This window comes from Nipponia nippon, unplaced genomic scaffold (genome assembly GCF_047370975.1).
Source record: "Nipponia nippon isolate SJK-2023a ecotype South Korea unplaced genomic scaffold, ASM4737097v1 scaffold_1, whole genome shotgun sequence".
Taxonomy (NCBI): domain Eukaryota; kingdom Metazoa; phylum Chordata; class Aves; order Pelecaniformes; family Threskiornithidae; genus Nipponia; species Nipponia nippon.
Window position 1 is genome coordinate 112941073 of NW_028262290.1, and position 17855 is coordinate 112958927.

The 17855-nt window shown below is 40.6% G+C and overlaps 1 protein-coding gene across 8 annotated transcripts in view; it reads right to left on the reverse strand.

The window, feature by feature from the left end:
• The window catches only part of PDE1C (phosphodiesterase 1C), a 352044-nt gene that overhangs the window by 106814 nt on the left and 227375 nt on the right, over nucleotides 1-17855 (reverse strand). For all 8 annotated transcript variants that reach the window (XM_087767398.1, XM_087767403.1, XM_087767422.1 and 5 more), the window contains 4 exons: nucleotides 9821-9934; nucleotides 8777-8959; nucleotides 6617-6683; nucleotides 855-971 (listed from right to left, as the gene is read on the reverse strand). In XM_087767398.1, the coding sequence (XP_087623524.1) occupies nucleotides 855-971; nucleotides 6617-6683; nucleotides 8777-8959; nucleotides 9821-9934 (481 nt within the window). The remainder of the gene's footprint in view (nucleotides 1-854; nucleotides 972-6616; nucleotides 6684-8776; nucleotides 8960-9820; nucleotides 9935-17855) is intronic.

A 17855-nucleotide genomic window follows, 5' to 3' on the forward strand; every position in this document is an offset into this window, starting at 1 on the left:
AGCAGGGACATCTTCAACTAGATCAGGCTGCTAAGAGCCCTGTCCAACCCAACCTTAAATGTTTCCAGGGATGGGGCATCTACCACCTCTCTGGGCAACCTGTTCTAGCGTTTTACCACTCTCATTGTAAAAAATTTCTTCCTTATATCTAGTCTAAATCTACCCGCTTTTAGTTTAAAACCATTACCCCTTGTCCTATCACAAGAGGCCCTACTAAAAAATTTGTCCCCATCTTTCTTATAAGCCCCCTTCAAGTACTGAAAGGCTGCAATAAGGTCTCCCCGCAGCCTTCTCTTCTCCAGGCTGAACAACCCCAACTGTCTCACCCTTTCCTTATAGGAGAGCTGTTCCATCCCTCTGATCATTTTTGTGGCCCTCCTCTGGACCCTCTCCAACAGATCCACATCTTTCCTGTGCTGAGGGCTGCAGAGCTGGACGCAGTACTCCAGGTGTGGTCTTCACCAGAGTGGAGTAGAGGGGCAGAATCACCTCCCTCGACCTGCTGGCCACGCTTCTTTTGATGAATTTGAATTCAAGCTCTCCTTTTTTGCCTGCATGCTTGAGAGTTCTGTGAATCTCAGGAGAATGACACCATTGTTCCCACAGGATCAAATGTAATATTTCCCATGGATTTCATCGGGAAGCCTGTTTGGAACCCCGCCTACTTCATGGTTTCCCATCGCAATTAAAAGTACTGCTTAAATAACATTTGGTCTTGCTAACTGGGGAAAGTACAGTATCCACGAAGCCTTCAAATAGCGCTAAAATTGCATTTGGAATGGAACAAAGCAGGATGAGAGGGAAGTTCCACGAAACTCGAAATGGAAGAAGAGACCCATCTTCTAACTACTGACCTTGAAACGGTTGATCAGATCATAGCGTGTGAGAAGTTCATAGAAAATGAATTTCAGTGCATGATCCCCACTGGCATCGTTTAGTGCAAATACGTCAAAGGACCATTTGTCTACATTCTGCAAGAGTGGGGAGAAAAGGCAGTTAATATGGTCATCCCTTTTACAATGATAGTTCAATTTCTATCACTTTACATTTACAAATGGAGAATTAGAGTGGTGACCTAAGTGCATAGCTTTTTTTTTTTTTTAACTTCTTCAATTCCATTTAATCAATGCAGAGTCTAATTTACTCATCAGTATTGTATGACTCGTGTTTAAGAAGCTTCCATTATGAACATGTATGCTGTTTGTTTATTCTAAACATGGCAGTTCTCCATACCAGAATTTAATCAGCAAAGGCTGAATCCAAAAAAGATAAGAATCCTGATTTGCTTTGCTTGTGCGCGCGGCTTTTGCTTTCCCTATTAAACTGTCTTTATCTCAACCCATGAGTTTTCTCACTTTGACTCTTCTGATTCTCTCCCCCATCCCACCAGGGGGTAGTGAGTGAGCGGCTGTGTGGTGCTTAGTTGCTGGCTGGGGTTAAACCACGACAAAAGCAAATCAGGATTCTCTATCCCAGCCGAAACCAGGACAGCTTTAGTACCTGAAACATTGGGATGGCCCTATTGTGGCTGATTTTACCCTTCTCTGTCCCCTACCCGTGTGCTATGTCTATGAAAAATAACATTAACTTTGAAGGAAACAGGAATAACAAAGATATGCTTTCTAATTATATTAAAGTCTCTGGATATTGCTGTCCCTATAGAGTTCTTATGACTTTGTATTGTGAGCAAAGCACTCCAATGCTTCACTCATGCTTAGAACAGAATAAGGTGATATGTTTTTCGCAGTAAAAAAACCATACAGGCACCTGTAGTCATATTTTTACCACTTACTGTTCAATCAACCAAAATAATAACTAACTAGAACTATCTTGCTAGACCCAAAAAGCAACTTAGTTCCTTCTGATTTTAATATTAATCCTGAATTGTGATTATTGCAGCTTAAATTGCCCAAAGACAGCATAACCCTAATTTTCCTTATTTTTTTGTAAGATAAGTGAGTCCACCGGGGCTTTCAGAAAACTACAGAGCAGAAGAAAATCACAGTAATGTTACATTAAGTGCTATCAACGATATAAAAAACAACCTTTATAACAGAAGAGTAAATATCTAATTCCAGTTCGGAAAGTTCCAGTCAGCTGTAAATGATATATTAATGCTGCAGGGTGGTCAGTCAAGAGATTGAGGAGGGAAAGTCCACTTCCCAGCTCATAAAGCTAAAGTATTAAGGTATAAACCTTCTTGCAGAAGGTTGAGTTCAAATCTCAACTCTTAGGGAAGGCCCTGGGAGCTGACAGCACTCATTATCTAGCAAGATAAAGCTCCTTGATCTCAGAACTGGATGTTCCTGAAACCCTATGAACCTTTTTCTCCTCCTCCTAGCAAGAAAGAGGAAAGGTGTGGAAGGAGTTATAGCTAGAAGAATGATACACAGATCAACCATGCAGCTGCATCTGGCAGAGGACCAGCTCTCAATCTCTCTTGCCTGCTGAGAACTTTGATGTAATTCCCACAGGGGTTTATCCAAATGACTTTCCTTAGACCAAATATTAAAGATTGACATCTGTACACTCAAGTTTCCCTCCACTTTCAAACTGTTGCAGGTTACTTTGCATTTCCTTGTAGCACTTTCACCAAGAAATAAAGATGACTACATTTCACACATGCATGTGCACAGCTGCTCTCAGTGCAAGAAATGGGGGTTGGCTAGACATAATGTAGAATACTGTTAAGGATTAGAGTCCATCTAAAAATCTGCCGTCTTTTTTAGCAATACTAAAAATGCTAAATTACAATTATCTATTGAGCTCTTAAAGTCCTGTCCACCTTTGCTGTTTGTTGTCATGGTCATGTTCCAGGTAAGGACCTGACTTCAAGTCAAATGCAAAGGACAGTGACCCATACATCAGCATAGCTACAGGACTTCGTATGTTCTGAAGAAGACCAATGTATTTTGGTACTGGCTCTCTCCAGCATGGGCTGATCCTGACAACCTTGCTACTTGCATAGTGTTGATTACACAGAGCTGCGTATGCCTCTTGTGGAAGTACAGTCCACGGAGAGGCTAATTAGTGAGTGAATATCAAGGATGCCGAAGATTCAGCTCTGCTTTCATCTATCCCGGTAAATAACTTGCTTGCCAAGCAGTTGATTTTACAAGCTGTGTGGAGCCCACACATTGAAGGCAGGGTCAAGCTTCTCCAGAGATGATTTGTGGCCCAAAGTCACAGAAGAACAATCATAAATTGCAGCTTTTCAACACTTTCAGTAGATGTTAGAGAGGAAAAACAACCAAGAGAGGAAAAAGTTCCACCAAGAAAACATGTTTTGAAGCCCTTAAACAAACTTAAAAAATAGGCAAGAAAAATAATGCCCAAAGCATCCACTCAGTCAATTTTAAGTATTTTGAGTGTTTTTATTTTGTAATCACTTATCTCAGTCAATGAAGCAAACTAATCTAACACTTGCGTGCATACAATAATTTACTTTTGCGTCCTATGGCATTGAAAATTATGTTTCAACTATGCTGAAATTTAATTCACTGTAAGGCGACCTTATCTTGTAGAAATAAAAGGGTTTTGTTCCTTTATATATTTTTCCTGCACTTAATGTTGTGCTCTTGCAGCAGATAAAATTTGCCAAATTGTGAAATTGCAGAATAGCACATCAGAATTGTTCTTTTGTATGAAACAATGGTTAACCACATAGACGATAAGTTTCACAGTAGAGCTATTTAGATTTTACTGAGGGAGAAATCCTTGCTCCTGTCAAGTCAACAGAAGTTTTGCTATTGACAATAACGACAACAGCATTTTACCCTGAATAACTAGGGAGAAAAATCCTCTTAACAGAAGCATGAAAGTGTTACAGATGGCTTAGAGGGTTGCAGCACCACCAGTTATGCTTTGAAAATTAGTGGATTTTATAACCTTAAAAAAAACTTTAACACAGAAGTGACCCCTATATTGCGGAGAGACCTAAAGGGAGGCAGAACTTCATGGATATCTTGTGATGGAGGAGAAGGAGAGCAGGAGAAGAAAGGGATGGGAAACTTTCTGTACGACACATGTCTCTAGGTCGCTGGCCCTGTAGCCTCAGCTGAAGTGTCATAAGCTGCTCTAATGCCACAAATACCCACTGTGGTGTAACTGCAAATAGATCCAAGGTGTCTTACTTCTCAGTCTTGTGTTCTTATTACTTGGCCATTGCTCCACTGCTCGGGGGAACCTAGAGATGAAGTGAAACAGCAGTTCTTCCTAAATGCTCAGTTTTTTGCCTTTCTGTCTGTCCTTAACCTCGGAGACTTGATTTGTTTTATAAGCCAACAAGCAGATGCAAGGGTAGATGTTATTCTGCTCAACGCCACTGGAAGGCCTGACATTTTTGTAGCCACAGACAAGCAGAAGTCTATACTGCAGACATTGTAAGTGACTACAGGTTCTGTGTTCATTACCTGTATATTAGCTAGCCCAGAAAATATTGCCATGACAGCACGGGCATCAGAAAAGGCTGAAAAATTCACTTCTAAAGCAGGCAACTACTTCAGCAGCTAGTTAATGTGAAGTTCTGTCTTGCACTACACTGCTGAGCTGCAGATCACCACAACTTATTGGGTAAATTAACACAGTTATTCAAACATGTCTGTATGAATGGTATGTGTGGCCACTGTTCAAATGAGAGACAAGGCTGACCATCCCTTTTGTGGCAACAGGTCTTACATCATCATGCCCATGTCATGCAGAAAGGCAACAGGCTACTGCAGTAGAAAAATCAGTATCCAATATATAGAGAGAGATGCTGTGCAATCCATTCGAAAAACTGCCTAACTTCTCATCCACTGAAAAAGTGAGAGAGATTATATACCTAGGACTTGCACTGCTACCACTCCACCTGCTTTTTCTTGCAGAAGCGGCAGTATTTCATTGTGTTATTAAAACCAACCTCATTTTGCCAAGCTGATTCCACAGCTTTGGGTTACTCAGTGCAGACGCCCTGTTGGCCATGGCAGCAAAAAGGAGAGCACATAGTTACAAAATAAGCTAGTTTTGACTCCATGTCATCCCAGTCCTTAATACCATGACTCTGAGGGGAATGTTGATTATGGCAATCCAGAACAGCTGAAGAGATGTGTGTGGTACGCTCCTACACCCTTTTGCATGCTTAAAACATCAGCTCATTTTACAGAGCACACCAACCAGTCGGGTAGTCATAAGGTTTTTTTACTTGGCTTTACTAGACTGAAGCAAGCAACAAAAAGTACCATTTTCCATTAAGGAGATGGGACTAAGATATTTAAGATTAAGTACTATTTCAAAGACAGAAGACATCTTCAAAACAAGTAACTCCCATTTCAACCACATCCACTACCAACCCCAAGCCCATCCAGGCAAAGAGATGTTCTCAAAATAGTTTTGGAAAAAAATACATCCTAGAGTGCACAGTAGCCAAGCGGAATTATTTCACCCTGAGCAAAATTAGTCAATGTCTTTGTTGTTATTGATGTGTTTTAACTTACTCTAGCATGATCAGTTCTCTTTATGACCCTTAATCATTTAAAAACACAGAAAGAGGAGAGGGATTCTGTAAGGTTTAAGTCAGTTGAGAGTAGCTGATGGGTCTTGGATTGTCTTGTTACTGCTGAGGAACTCAGGAGAAGAGGTAACATTATAGATATGTTCCCTCATAAGCTGGCTCCGGGGTGTAGTTCTAAAAGAACAAAGACTTTAGATCCCAGTTGCAGGAGTGAAGCTAACACTTGTCAACCTGCAGTTGGAAAAAGGCGTGGATGGATGCTTTGATTCTGTACATGAAAGGCATGCTTGATCATTCTTCTCGCGTTCAATGGACCTTTTGCAATTCCTTCACATCTTTCGATGAGTTGTACTATTCAAAATAAAAAGGATTCAGTACCCTAACTGTAGGTCTTTCCAGTGTGGAGTAGAGCAGAAGGATTTCTTCACAAGTGTAAAGTCTGTCAATGTCCCTGTGTATTGCCCCACTGTATCACCTTTTTTCACCATTGCATGACATGGCTGAAACACATGCAACATGTAATCTGCAAAGCTGCTGTGTAGGCAGCCAGTTGCTAACTTGTGTTTGTAGTCTTGATAATTCCTTCCTAAGTCAAGAACCTTGCAATTGTCTCATGGATAGAACCTTACTTTTTTCAGACTACTTCTGACTAATTAGTTTTCCTCTGAAACCTCAAAACTCATAAAAGGGTCATTATTCCTAAACTGATTGTCACCTTGAAGACCTGAAGCCAAGCAATGCAAGAAATTCCCTTCTCTCACAGCAACTGATCCTTTTCCTTCTCCACCTCTTTCCATCTGTGTTTTCTTTTGTCCCTGGGGGAGGTTGTGATTGATTCCAGCATGTTACTAAGTCCTCAGTTTAATCATTGTAATCTAGAACAGAGCTGTAACCTTCACAACCTGAAAATGGCCACAGCCTTGAACTCTATTCTTTCCTTTATTGAAAGGATATTCCCTTAGGCCAGTAAATGATTAATGTATGTGAACTAAACTAAATGTCAGAGAGAAGGAAAGGGCAAGCACTAAGACCCCCTTACCAAGTTAAATATCGCAGTGTTATCTTTATGCTTTGTACAGAACACGCCCCCCACCACCCCCCCCAACATCTTCTTATTGGGATTACCTTTAGCACTCCAATTACAGCTGGTGGGTAGCTCAAACCAACCATATTTGAAGTCCGTCTGTACATTCTATGAAGACAAAATAGATAAGGCAACACATAAATAGAATTAAACAAAACAAAACAAACAAAAACCATAAAACAACAGACCATTACAGGAGACCTTATTTAGCCCAGGAAACCCTAACTGCAATTTGGTTTTTTTCTTCCTTCTTGTTCCTAACTTGCACAATATTCTCTATACCATTCTTATTGTATAGCCTAACTTGAGACTATACACTCCCCAGTATCTCATAGCTTGGTTACCCGGCCATCATAGAAAATCTGCCAATATCAGGTCTTCATCAGAAGGAAAGGCTACACTCAAATAAACAAGATGTTCCCCATTTTCCACCGCAGGTGACCATACTGCTCTTTCAGTTCCCTTAGTCCTTGCTGGTCCACATGAAAGCTAACTCTGAACGTACTTCAGAAATCATTTCTTGTCTGCAATGAATCAGCTCCAGTTCAGTACAGCTGTTACTTTTGTCTGCATTTTTTTAAGATTGGTATAAAATCTTTTGGGTGTTTGCTCTGTGTGTGTGTTTGAGGGAGAGAGAGAGAAAGAGCAAGGCAATAATTAACATCTGCAACCATACTAAACAAAGCACTGAAGTATGTACCAGATTTTAAACTTGTTTTCAGGCCATGCTGTGTTTAACAGGCTTGGTGAATGCAGAAACACTGTCATAGCTAAAATGCCTTTATGCAGGTCACCCTTTTTTGCACTTAAGCGATGTAGGACTAAAAGGAGATGATGGAAAGCTCTCTTCTCCCATCTGAAATGAACCCACGTGAAGTCTTCCTTCACTTCCCTTTTTCTTTGTCAAGTCCCGCACTCAGACCTGAAAAAAGTCAGCCCCCTTTGAAGAATTAAATTCACCCATTCCCCAAATTACAGTATTTCTTACCCCCTCCTCCCTCCTGTCAGAAGCCCCATAGCCTTCTCTTAAGCAACAATTCAGGCAGAGTCCCTTCTCCCTTAGCACAACCCTCCTCTGGTGCCGTATCATATCTGAACACTTCCTCCTTTGGGCCACAGTGATTCAGATCAGCTGGAAAACAGCCTCCTGCAGCCAGCTCTCTCCAGTTCATTTACTTCCTTGTCGAGCAAGTCCCTCACTGAGAGCGTGGGTTAATCCACAAATAGCCTGTCAAACCTAGGAGAAACCTGTTCCAAGAAGAAATGATGGGTTTAGTCTTATCACAATCTGCTGTCACTCTTAATACATGTACAGTAACTTTGGTACACAGGTAAAAAAATCAGCTGTAGACATGCCGGAGGAAGCTTCTGTGTGTCTGCATGGCTTGTGGTCCACTGTTCGATATGCCCAGCCTCCTGCGCAGAAGGCTGGTAGGCTGTCACTGTGATTCTGATGAACAGTGAAAGGCGCTCTGGTCTTCCATTCCTGACTTGAGTTTCGCTGTAGAGACCTGTGACCTGCTGTCTTTCATACTGCCTGAAGTCTGCTGACAGTTCCACATGTGCCAGCCCTTCTTCTAGCTTGAATGATGTCAGCAAGGAGTGGTTACTCGATAAGAAAAGGTAAGATTAGAAGCAAGTCCAAATTGAAATGATTAAATGTTTTAAGGGGTTCAGAAAGTGAAATCAGTTTTAGCAGTAGATTCTGATGCAAATCACAACTGAGAAGGCTGAGAGGACTCGATGGGTTTTTTGAAATCCTTCCTGAGCTCCAAAGTTTTCACATCAGTCTTGGTCTATAGTCCATTCCAGTAATACTATGATACAGAACTTTCTTCTGCTTCTTAGCAGTTCTTCATGAGAAATACTAGACAACAGAGGTAAACAGAGGCAAGGGAGGGCTTGGTCTGGCCTGACTGAATTTTAAAAGGTGTCACTCTTGACCTAGGGCTACGCAGAGGTGCATATTCTCTGTCAAAATCATTCCAACTGTGCTATTACATCTGTATTAAGCTAAGAACAGATCAGTATGTGCTATTTCAGATTGCAATCTATTACTTAATCCTAGCTTTCAAGGTGCTATTCAGATCTGTGTAGAAACATCATTAGAAGCATATTAAAGTATTCCACATTCAATACTACAGGTGTAATTTGCAGTACCTGGGCAGCTGTTAGAACTAAGTAATTACATGCCCTTTTACCTTTCCACAAATATCCCAGCTTGTACTGCATGGACAATACTCCTGAACCGGGGTTTTTCCTCCGTCCTTTTGAGCATCATCCCCATTTGCCGTGTGAAGGTAGAAGCCAACCAGTCCCGGACCTCCGAGGGCACAGAGTCAGACTGGATGTCACTAAGCTCATCTTCTGTATCCAGTAATCGCCTAGAAGGGGGAGGAAAAAGATGGATAAACAGACTTCTTTGGAGAGCGTTGCAACACTGTTAACAAAAAAGAAGCTCACATATATTTTAGTTAAAGCAGTTGTTAAAAGTCTTTGGTTCGTCAGCCCTAATGGAACACAATTGTGCAAGTCTACAACAGATTGTTTATTCTCTTGTATAGTTAAATGTCAGATTGTGAAACTCACTACTAGGCCAACAATCAAGAAGTATCAGCCTTCTGAAGCACAACTACATCATCATCTACTCACTTCTCACCTTCGGCTCGTCAATATTCCTGACCTTTCTGCCCTTCAGAGCTCATTTACGGTCATGTCAAATTTCCCAGTTAGTATTACACAGTCCTCTTTCCCATTCTGGTCATCTGAGGTGACTCTACAAGTGCATTTAGCACTGGGGAAATAGCACATAACAGAGCGGGGAACTCCTCTGCACCGTCTTACCAGTCTACCTCTATCATGATCCAGAGTAAAAATATTTTTAATTTCAAAGACTTGATACAAGTGAAAAGATTTAACACTATTCAAAAGTAACAGAGGAGCAGGAATTTAGAAACTTTCAGAAAAAGTGGGACACAATTATTATGAAAACATTTCTCCAAGAGAATATATATTAAATTTATGATTGCTTTTGATCTTCTCCCCCGCCCCAGGAAACTTAAAGCAGCTTTTAAACCTAGGATTGAAGATCTGCTCTACACAGACTACAATATTTTAATGATTAAAAACATATTGTCTATGACTAATGAATCTTGGCTAAAACAAATTTCCCAAATGACCTGTAAATTACAATTTTGTGTCATTGGTACTAGATATAAGAGCGCTGATGCCTGTAGCGAACTCACCTAGTTTCGTCAATGTACACTGACTCAAGAACAGTCGCAGCATATTCCAAATTCTTCTTTAGGTCTACAACTGAAGCCTCCCCTCTCTCTAACTGCTTTACCAAAGACCGCAACCTAGAGACAAGGAAAACAGAAACCTGATTAGTACAAAGAGAAATAGGTCTGCGAGTGAGTGTCAGTTCAAAACTGGATCCAGCATGAGACTTAGCATACATGACTGGCAGGTAAAAACTTTTGGAAGTCTACAAGGTTCTTTAATCCGAATACAAGAAATCAACAAAAATCACTTTTCAAAGATCAGTCACAATGATGCCAGGCAAACATCACGTTATATTTAACCTCAAATAAGTCAGTGAGTTATGACTGTCCCCTACTCATACTGAAATAAGTTAAAATAGAAATCACTTGGAACTTAACACAGGAGCTAAGAGAGGGCAATTTCATTCCAGCCATAAGAAAGGAAGTAACTTCTTGAGTTGACAAAAAGTCAGCCATTTGTGATGACTGGTGTACACTTATGCAAAATTGTATTAGAGTATATTTAGAAACACTATTGCAGAAATACTATACAAGGTTAGGAAATGCTATGATTTTCATTAGATCAGGAGGTCAGCCTTAGACTGTCCCATCTATATTAAACAACTCGTGGAAGTTTTTTATCAGGTTATTATTATTACTAGGGGGGAAACAGACTTTCTGAAAACAAAAATTTGTGCAGAAAATGTCTCCTGTGTCAAAGACAATTAATATATTTGCGCAATTTTCTTTTGTCTTTTCCTCTCCTTCACTCTACTTTCTGTGGTAAATTAGAAAAGCAAAAAAGGGAAGAAAGAGAAGAAAATGCAAAAGTAAAGAGTAAAATGTAAATATTTTAAACATTCAAAGAATATACACGCTTACAATTAGACGGAGAAAATTACCATTCCTTTAAAATGGACAAGGGGATAAAGAATTGACACGTTAAAACATTTTTGTGAATGTCTTCATCCTTGTTAAACAGCAGTTAAATAAACATTCAATTATATATTTAACAGTGTAGCAGAAATCACAAGTTGTTAATTTGTCCTATTCAAGATGCAAAGATGTAGAAGAGTAGTCATGTCATCTAAAATTTGTCTTCTACTTAGGAAACTACTTTTCCTCAGCTTTTTTCTATAGTCTATGGAGAAAAATAACCTTTTCCAATTCAGAGCTAGAGCCCCATATAGGTGCCTGCTCTCACTTTATTAACCATAGTGGGAGCCCAACCTCCTACAGTAGACATGTACATGAAGTTCTTAAAATGAAGTGTGTATCTGTATTCCCTTGCTGTCACAATGCCCCTGTGGCATCAGTGCTTTCAGGAGAAATCACGTCTCCATGGGGCTGTGTTTCATGGCAGAGCTGAGGAGCAGGCAGTCTGCCTGCGTGCATTGCACAAACATCTCTTTGCAGCTGGGTTTCTTCCCCCTCGCTTTCCCTACATAAACACTGAGGCTCTGGAGACTAAAAATCATACAAAATATTGATTGTTCCTCTGGCTAGGTTACATAAATGCCACTCCTACTGACAGTGGTACTGCTGACACACAGCTACATATTTAGCGTTACAAAGAATCTTGAGCAAGAGGTGGACCCTCCATCTCCGGGAGGATTAACTCATCTGCTTGTCGGCAGTTGAAAAACAAAAGTATTGCTCAATACTTCATTCCTGCTGTGAGAACGGAGATGGGAAGGTCAGTGATGTACAAATACACTGAACACAACTCTTCTCATCTCTGTAAGCCAGGCGGAGAGCATTCAACTATGCCAGCACATTTCCCTCCAGTCCTGGAACCCAGCTGGGGAAATCCGTGGAGCAACCTCAGCCCCATGGAAGAAACAGCACGGCTCGGTGCTCCCATACCCCTCTTCTGTGTAACTGCACCACCAGGTGTGAGCAGCAACGCTGTGTTTGATGAGCAGAGCTAGGCAAGGTGCTCCACCACCTTTCAGGTTGATCCAGCCTCAGGCAGCACACATGGAAGATGAATTCACCTCCTCCCTAGAGCCAAACCATTGATCCCTCCTACCCACTCCCAGCTTTTCCTGCCAATGCAGGAGGGGAGGAAGAGAAAAAAACAAAATAACTTTCACGTCCAAACAGTAAGCATTGATTCATATGCCTTCTCCTTCCTTCATCCCGTGTATGGGGAGTCCAGAGATGTGACCCCTTAACTAGTTACCAGAAACATCATTTGTATACAAGCCACAGGAGTTAATATTGCAGGAGGAACATTATCTTTGGCTCTTCCTGACTTTTATTTCATTGATTTAAGTACCTGGCAGCTCTATGCCACAAGTCATTCAAAATTCATGTTCAATAATAGCACAGTGAGTAACGGTTGCTTCATGGCACCAACATTCATCATCGAAGAAGATTATGCAGAGTACTGCGTGCATCAATCATTTGGAAAAACAGAAGTACAGTTGTTATAATAAAACCTTGTCACACGATCAGCCGCTCTCATGTGAAAAAAAATTACATTGTCTTTGTCTTACCATCCATTATCTATAACTATTTCTGATTCATTGAGTCACAGCAGCTGCTGCCAGTTACCTTCACTAAATAAGAACCCGGTGATAGTTTGCCTTTAATGCATTCCATGTATCTCTATTTTTTTTTAAATAGTCCTAAATGCAATCATAAAGTTAAGGCCAGGCTGTCTCACTGAAGGGCATCCAGGCAAATTTATTAGCTGAAAAATTCTGTTTCACAGTGGCTGAAGTAATTCCGGAATTCAATCAAATTCACCAAACCATTTCGACTGAAATAAAAACATTACCACAAACTTTTAACATGCTTTATTTTTAGGAGCTTGTATTAAAGCAAGGGAAGCAGAGGGCAAGATGCTGACCTCTTTCCTATCTTTACCCCGTAGACTAGTCATTGCAGCAAGCGAGTAGGGTTCAGCCACATGTTCCGTTTCACAGGAAAATGCTGAGTCTTGTCAGGCTACTGACTGAATGAAACATACTGATGTAATTATCACAATCAATTTAAGGAACCCAGTTCATCATTTACTTTGCTTTTATTGTAACTGTCTGTTTTGTATGAACAAAACGCTTTTTTCAACCAAATCATGTTTTGTTCTGTTCTAAAAAGTTCATTATAGACTGATCAAAACCTAAATTTTCATTGTTTCTTTTTTTTCCCCCTCCTTTTCTTTTCAAGTTCAGAACTAAAAATTTGCACAGATCTATCAGACCTAGTTCCACTGGAGCCCATGGAGCTCGCTGTCGGAGAAGCAGTCAGTTCCTCTGCATAAGGAGATCCCAGGCCAGAAGGGAGATGTTAACCATTTCTAATATTAAGCTGTCTTAAGACCATGGCACATGCCACAAGTGAGCCAGGCTGTAGGTCAGCCAAAAGTTTCTCAGATTATGGTCATGAGCACAGCAGTTACAAAGAACTGGTTGGTCACACAGTATTAGCTTTAAATCTAGTTGTTTAATTATATTGAGATATAGCTAATGCCTTTCTTAATGAGATTTCCAAGGGAAGCTATTCCTCTAGTCTGCAAATTCTCTGTGAACATGTGCCAAATATTATGGAAAAAGCCTGAGAACCTTTGTTCTACGCACAGTTATTTCACATTTTTGTCCTTGGAATAATCCTTTAACTTTCCAAAGAAAAAGCCTAGTCCTGAGCAATGCTATGCATTTTAACTTCCTCTGACCCCACAAGTAGGTGTAAAATCTTGGAAAAGGGCCAATTCCGGAATACGGCCTCCCGCACTGCCCTTCCAAGGAAAATATCTGTATGCACCCACTGTAAAAAACCCTGAGAGTATCTGCAAATGATCCCACTGAATTCAGCAGAGCAATACATTTGTGTAAAGCAGGTGGGCTGGGTTCTCGGTGAAGGTGAGAGGTTATCCAGAGGGTACGCTATTCCACAGCCCCGCTCCTGCTTTTTTTAACGTTTCCCTAAAGTTGTAGCTCTCATAAGATTCAGGAAGATAGAAAGCAAATGTCTAGAAACTGGGCAGCTGAACTCAGTCCATGGAAGATACACAGCTCCAAGACCCACAGCCACTCCAGATCCAAACTGAGTAACAGGAAAAAGTGAGGCTGTTTTCAGCGTGTTCTTGAAATGTAAAATTTCTGAGTAACTGCTCCAAGCATTCTCCTCTCTGTTATAAATAAAACAGTATCTGTGTACAAATATTTATCTCCTTAGCTAGAGGGCTTGCTTTTATGCTGTCGATTTTTTTTTAAAAATAGCATTACATATCACTGCAGAGAAGACTAACACCACCGCAGTCTGGATACCAGTCAGCTTCAATTAACATGCAAAGCACACGTGTTGTCTGAATACTTGGGTCAAGTTCCTCCAACCGGTGTAAAGTCTGCAAAGCTGCGTGGCTAGTCCCTGCATTTATTTTCAAAGCTTTATTGACTGTGATTCACTAGCATGTTTCCAACAGTACAACTCAATCTTTTCCTCTGAGAATCATCCTCGTACCATTGGGATGGCAGAGGAAAAAACTACTTTGAATGCACATTAAAAATTAAAAAAAAAAAATTAAATTCTAATATCATCCCAGATCACCAAGGATGGAATATTTATCCGTTTTACTCTTGATATTAACTGCTGAACAGTTTGATATTGACAGGTCAACCCGATTAATATGTTGTTTCAACCATGATAGCCTACTACCTAATAGGTGAGGTTTGTAGAAAGCACAGACATTTTTTTATTATAGCTGGGAAAAGAGGGCAAGCTATTGAACACAGCACTGCTAGAGCTGGTTAAGTACTCTCTTGAGACAATGTTCTTTCATCAATTGTCACTATGAGATCAAAAGCTACTCAAAAGCCTCTGCTAAGTCTGACACCAGTTTCATTAAGAAAGCCTGCAGTGGAATGTCTTGTCAAAACTAAGCCCTGTCCACGTAGGGAAGGCCCTCACCAGAGAGGGGAACCCTGGGCTGAAGTGATTGCCGCTTGGTCCCTTTTAACACATACTGAAACTGGAGATCCCAGAGCTCAGGTGACAGATTGAGGGAATCATCTTTGATAGCTCAGTCCTAAAGAACAGCTCGGTGGGAGAAAGGACTTGTAGCCTAGACCAGAAAATCCTCATGAGCGGATTATTTGCCTGGGTTGCGAGTTCAAAAGTTTGCTACAGATATGGGTTGGAAGAAATTATTAAAAGTTTCCTGTCTCCCACCTGAGGAGGAGCGGAAGGTAGGTATGGTCCACACCTCACCAAAAAAGGCTTTTGATTTATCTTCCTGCAAAATATGAAAATGTTCTGACAAACTTTAAGAGATTTGAGCAACATTAGAACTTCTCCCACTCTCGCTAATAGTGACACAGCTAGCTAAAATGAGCTACCGGCTTCCTGCTGCAATAACCCCAGAAAAGATGTGTCATTCTTAGTTCCTTTCAAAGATGTACGTAGTTCATGCACACAAATAGAGAAAACCTTTTCCAAACACTAAATTGCTAAAGCTATACATGAGAATGTCACTTCTCAACTCTTTTGTGAGAGTTTTACTGATGTACCAGGTTTTACCGATGTACCAAGAACACATGGAACAAGAAAGTTTTGTACAGAGAACTGAATTTTATGGACGTCTGACAAAAATGTGTGTATGTAGCAACAAAGCATCGCGTTTCATATCCTGAATGCCAGTTTCATATCCCAGGAGAGAATCTGTTCTTGCTATTCCTCAAGTTTCCAAAGCTTTGGAATCAAGTTTTAAAATTTACATTGAAGTTTCCTTAAGCAGACAATAACCCATTGCATTCAGTGCAATTCTGACACTGCACTCCATGAGCAAACGGCGTGGGGGTTCCCTGTAAACATAAAGGATGCTGTAACACATTCTGTAAGAAATCAGGTTTGCTCTCATGGCCTCTCCCTATTCTTGTGAAGTAACTGTGCTGTTCAGGCATTTCCTTCAGTCTCAAATGCCACCAACTTTCAATGCAAGTGGGCATACTTGTAAAACGTGTTGCAATTGCATATTGGATAAGAATGAAAGCTTCTACATCCATGTAAGAAATAATGTCTAATAATCTTGCCATGATTAATGCTTAGATACACAAAATTTTCCCCACAATATTGTCAGCATTAACTTCAGTACGGAACACTATTCACGGTCTTGTTCACCACAGAGGTTCACGAGCAAAAACTGGCACACAATGAGATTGATCCCAGTTACAATAAGGTCCTTCATGAGTCTTCTGCAGACAAGAAGAACGTCATTACAATTAGACACTAGTAAGGAACACTTTCAGCTTCAGCAAATCCTTGTCACTGACTCCGGGGGCCTGAATAAGAGGCACTTTCTGCTATCAGTCTGTGTTTACGTGGCTTTTGTTAGTCAAATCACCCTTATGTAATGAAAACCCAAGAGGATGATTTCAAAGACAACTCATTTGCGATAACATTCTTTTGATAGCCAGCTCAAATTGCTTTTTTAAGAACATCAAAATAAATAAATAAAATTAACAAAATAATAATCAGAAGTAGACCTGATTGCATAAATGCCAGCTTCAGTTTACGCACAGAAAAAGACCAAGGGTCGCTTCTACAGGCTGCAAAGATAAACATCTGCTGAACTGAAAGACAAAACCCTGCCTTCTGATCTACAGTACATTCCTCCTCTGGAAAACCACCATAATTACTGGTAGGAAAGTAATGAATAAGTTTGAGAAACAGATGTTCACTGTGCAGTGAACTATATTTTTATTCAATTTCAACACAGAAATAGGTGTGCACCTGCTATCTCACTATAATGTACGAACTCAGTAAATCTGATACGCTGGGGACATATCAGAGTTAGAGAGCGTGTGCAGACCTGCGAAGCAGCGAGCGCGTAGAAGGTCTGTCAGATGCCCCATGACAGTATCCGACTGCCTGCTAGGGTGTAAAGAAACTGCAAAGCAAATGCACAAGGTATTTAACACTGCCCAAAAATACCTAGAGCGGACTGCACGCGGTTATGCGGCGTAATGCACGTGCGCAGTCGTTTCAGTCAGCTGGGTGGACAGATGCCTCCACAGTCTGCATAGCAGCCCCTTTGATGCTCCATTCAAACAGTGGGTTGGTGGGAGGGGTCCAGCACAGACAGAAAGCAATCCAGGAGCTCACCATGTCTTTTCACAACAGTCAGCAGGTATGATTCATTCCACAGTCTGCCACATTTTAGTCTAAGGCTCTGCATACATAGCACGTGTGAACCACTGAGGAAAAGCCACAACCTATAAAAGCCAGCTCCAGCAGGAATCCTCAAAACACAATTGAAAATAAAGTAACTGGTAGCCTGTGACCCAATGGATTTGTATTAGGCTGGATAGTTATCTTCTGTCACTGCTTTTGTATAGCAAACTGCAAGTGACAACAACCACAGGAACAAAAAACATGTTTGCAAGGAGCAATCACTGAAACGCAGAGCATTGCTACACTGGCATTATTCATCAGAAGAAATTACAAGCAATTTCCCACATAATTGTTTTGCCTTCCTCATGTTTCCTGAAATATCCTTCTTCCTCCGAATAAAAAAAAAATAAAAAAATTGAAGTAATCAATTAATTTTGTATTATTTAGAAGCATCAAAATGCAACAATGAAAAGTTCAGTGGCCTTGGCAGGACAGCTAACAGCTTCTTTCAACTCACCTTAACTCAAATAAGCTTTTGACCACATTAGCCAGCTATAAGTGAAATCATACATAGCTTGTATTTTCACTTCACAGTCATAAATTCCTCCATGCGTGTTACAGGAAGGGAAGTCCTGGGCCCAAAACATTAGCAAACTTTGGCTTACTGGAGGATTTTCAATAAAACAACAGCCTAAGCAATTCCTCAGCACCAAGACCTTTCAATTACTCTTGTCTCCATCTCCTGCTACTGAAAACTTCTAAAGGGCACACTCTCTTCTTATGTGCAAACACCCTCCCCGTTTTTGGGTGCTGAACTTTGGGAACTGAGTCAGAAAAGTATAAGCAGTAAAAAGCCTTAACATGGGTAAAATTTTGATGTCAGAGTCTTTGGTGATCAGAT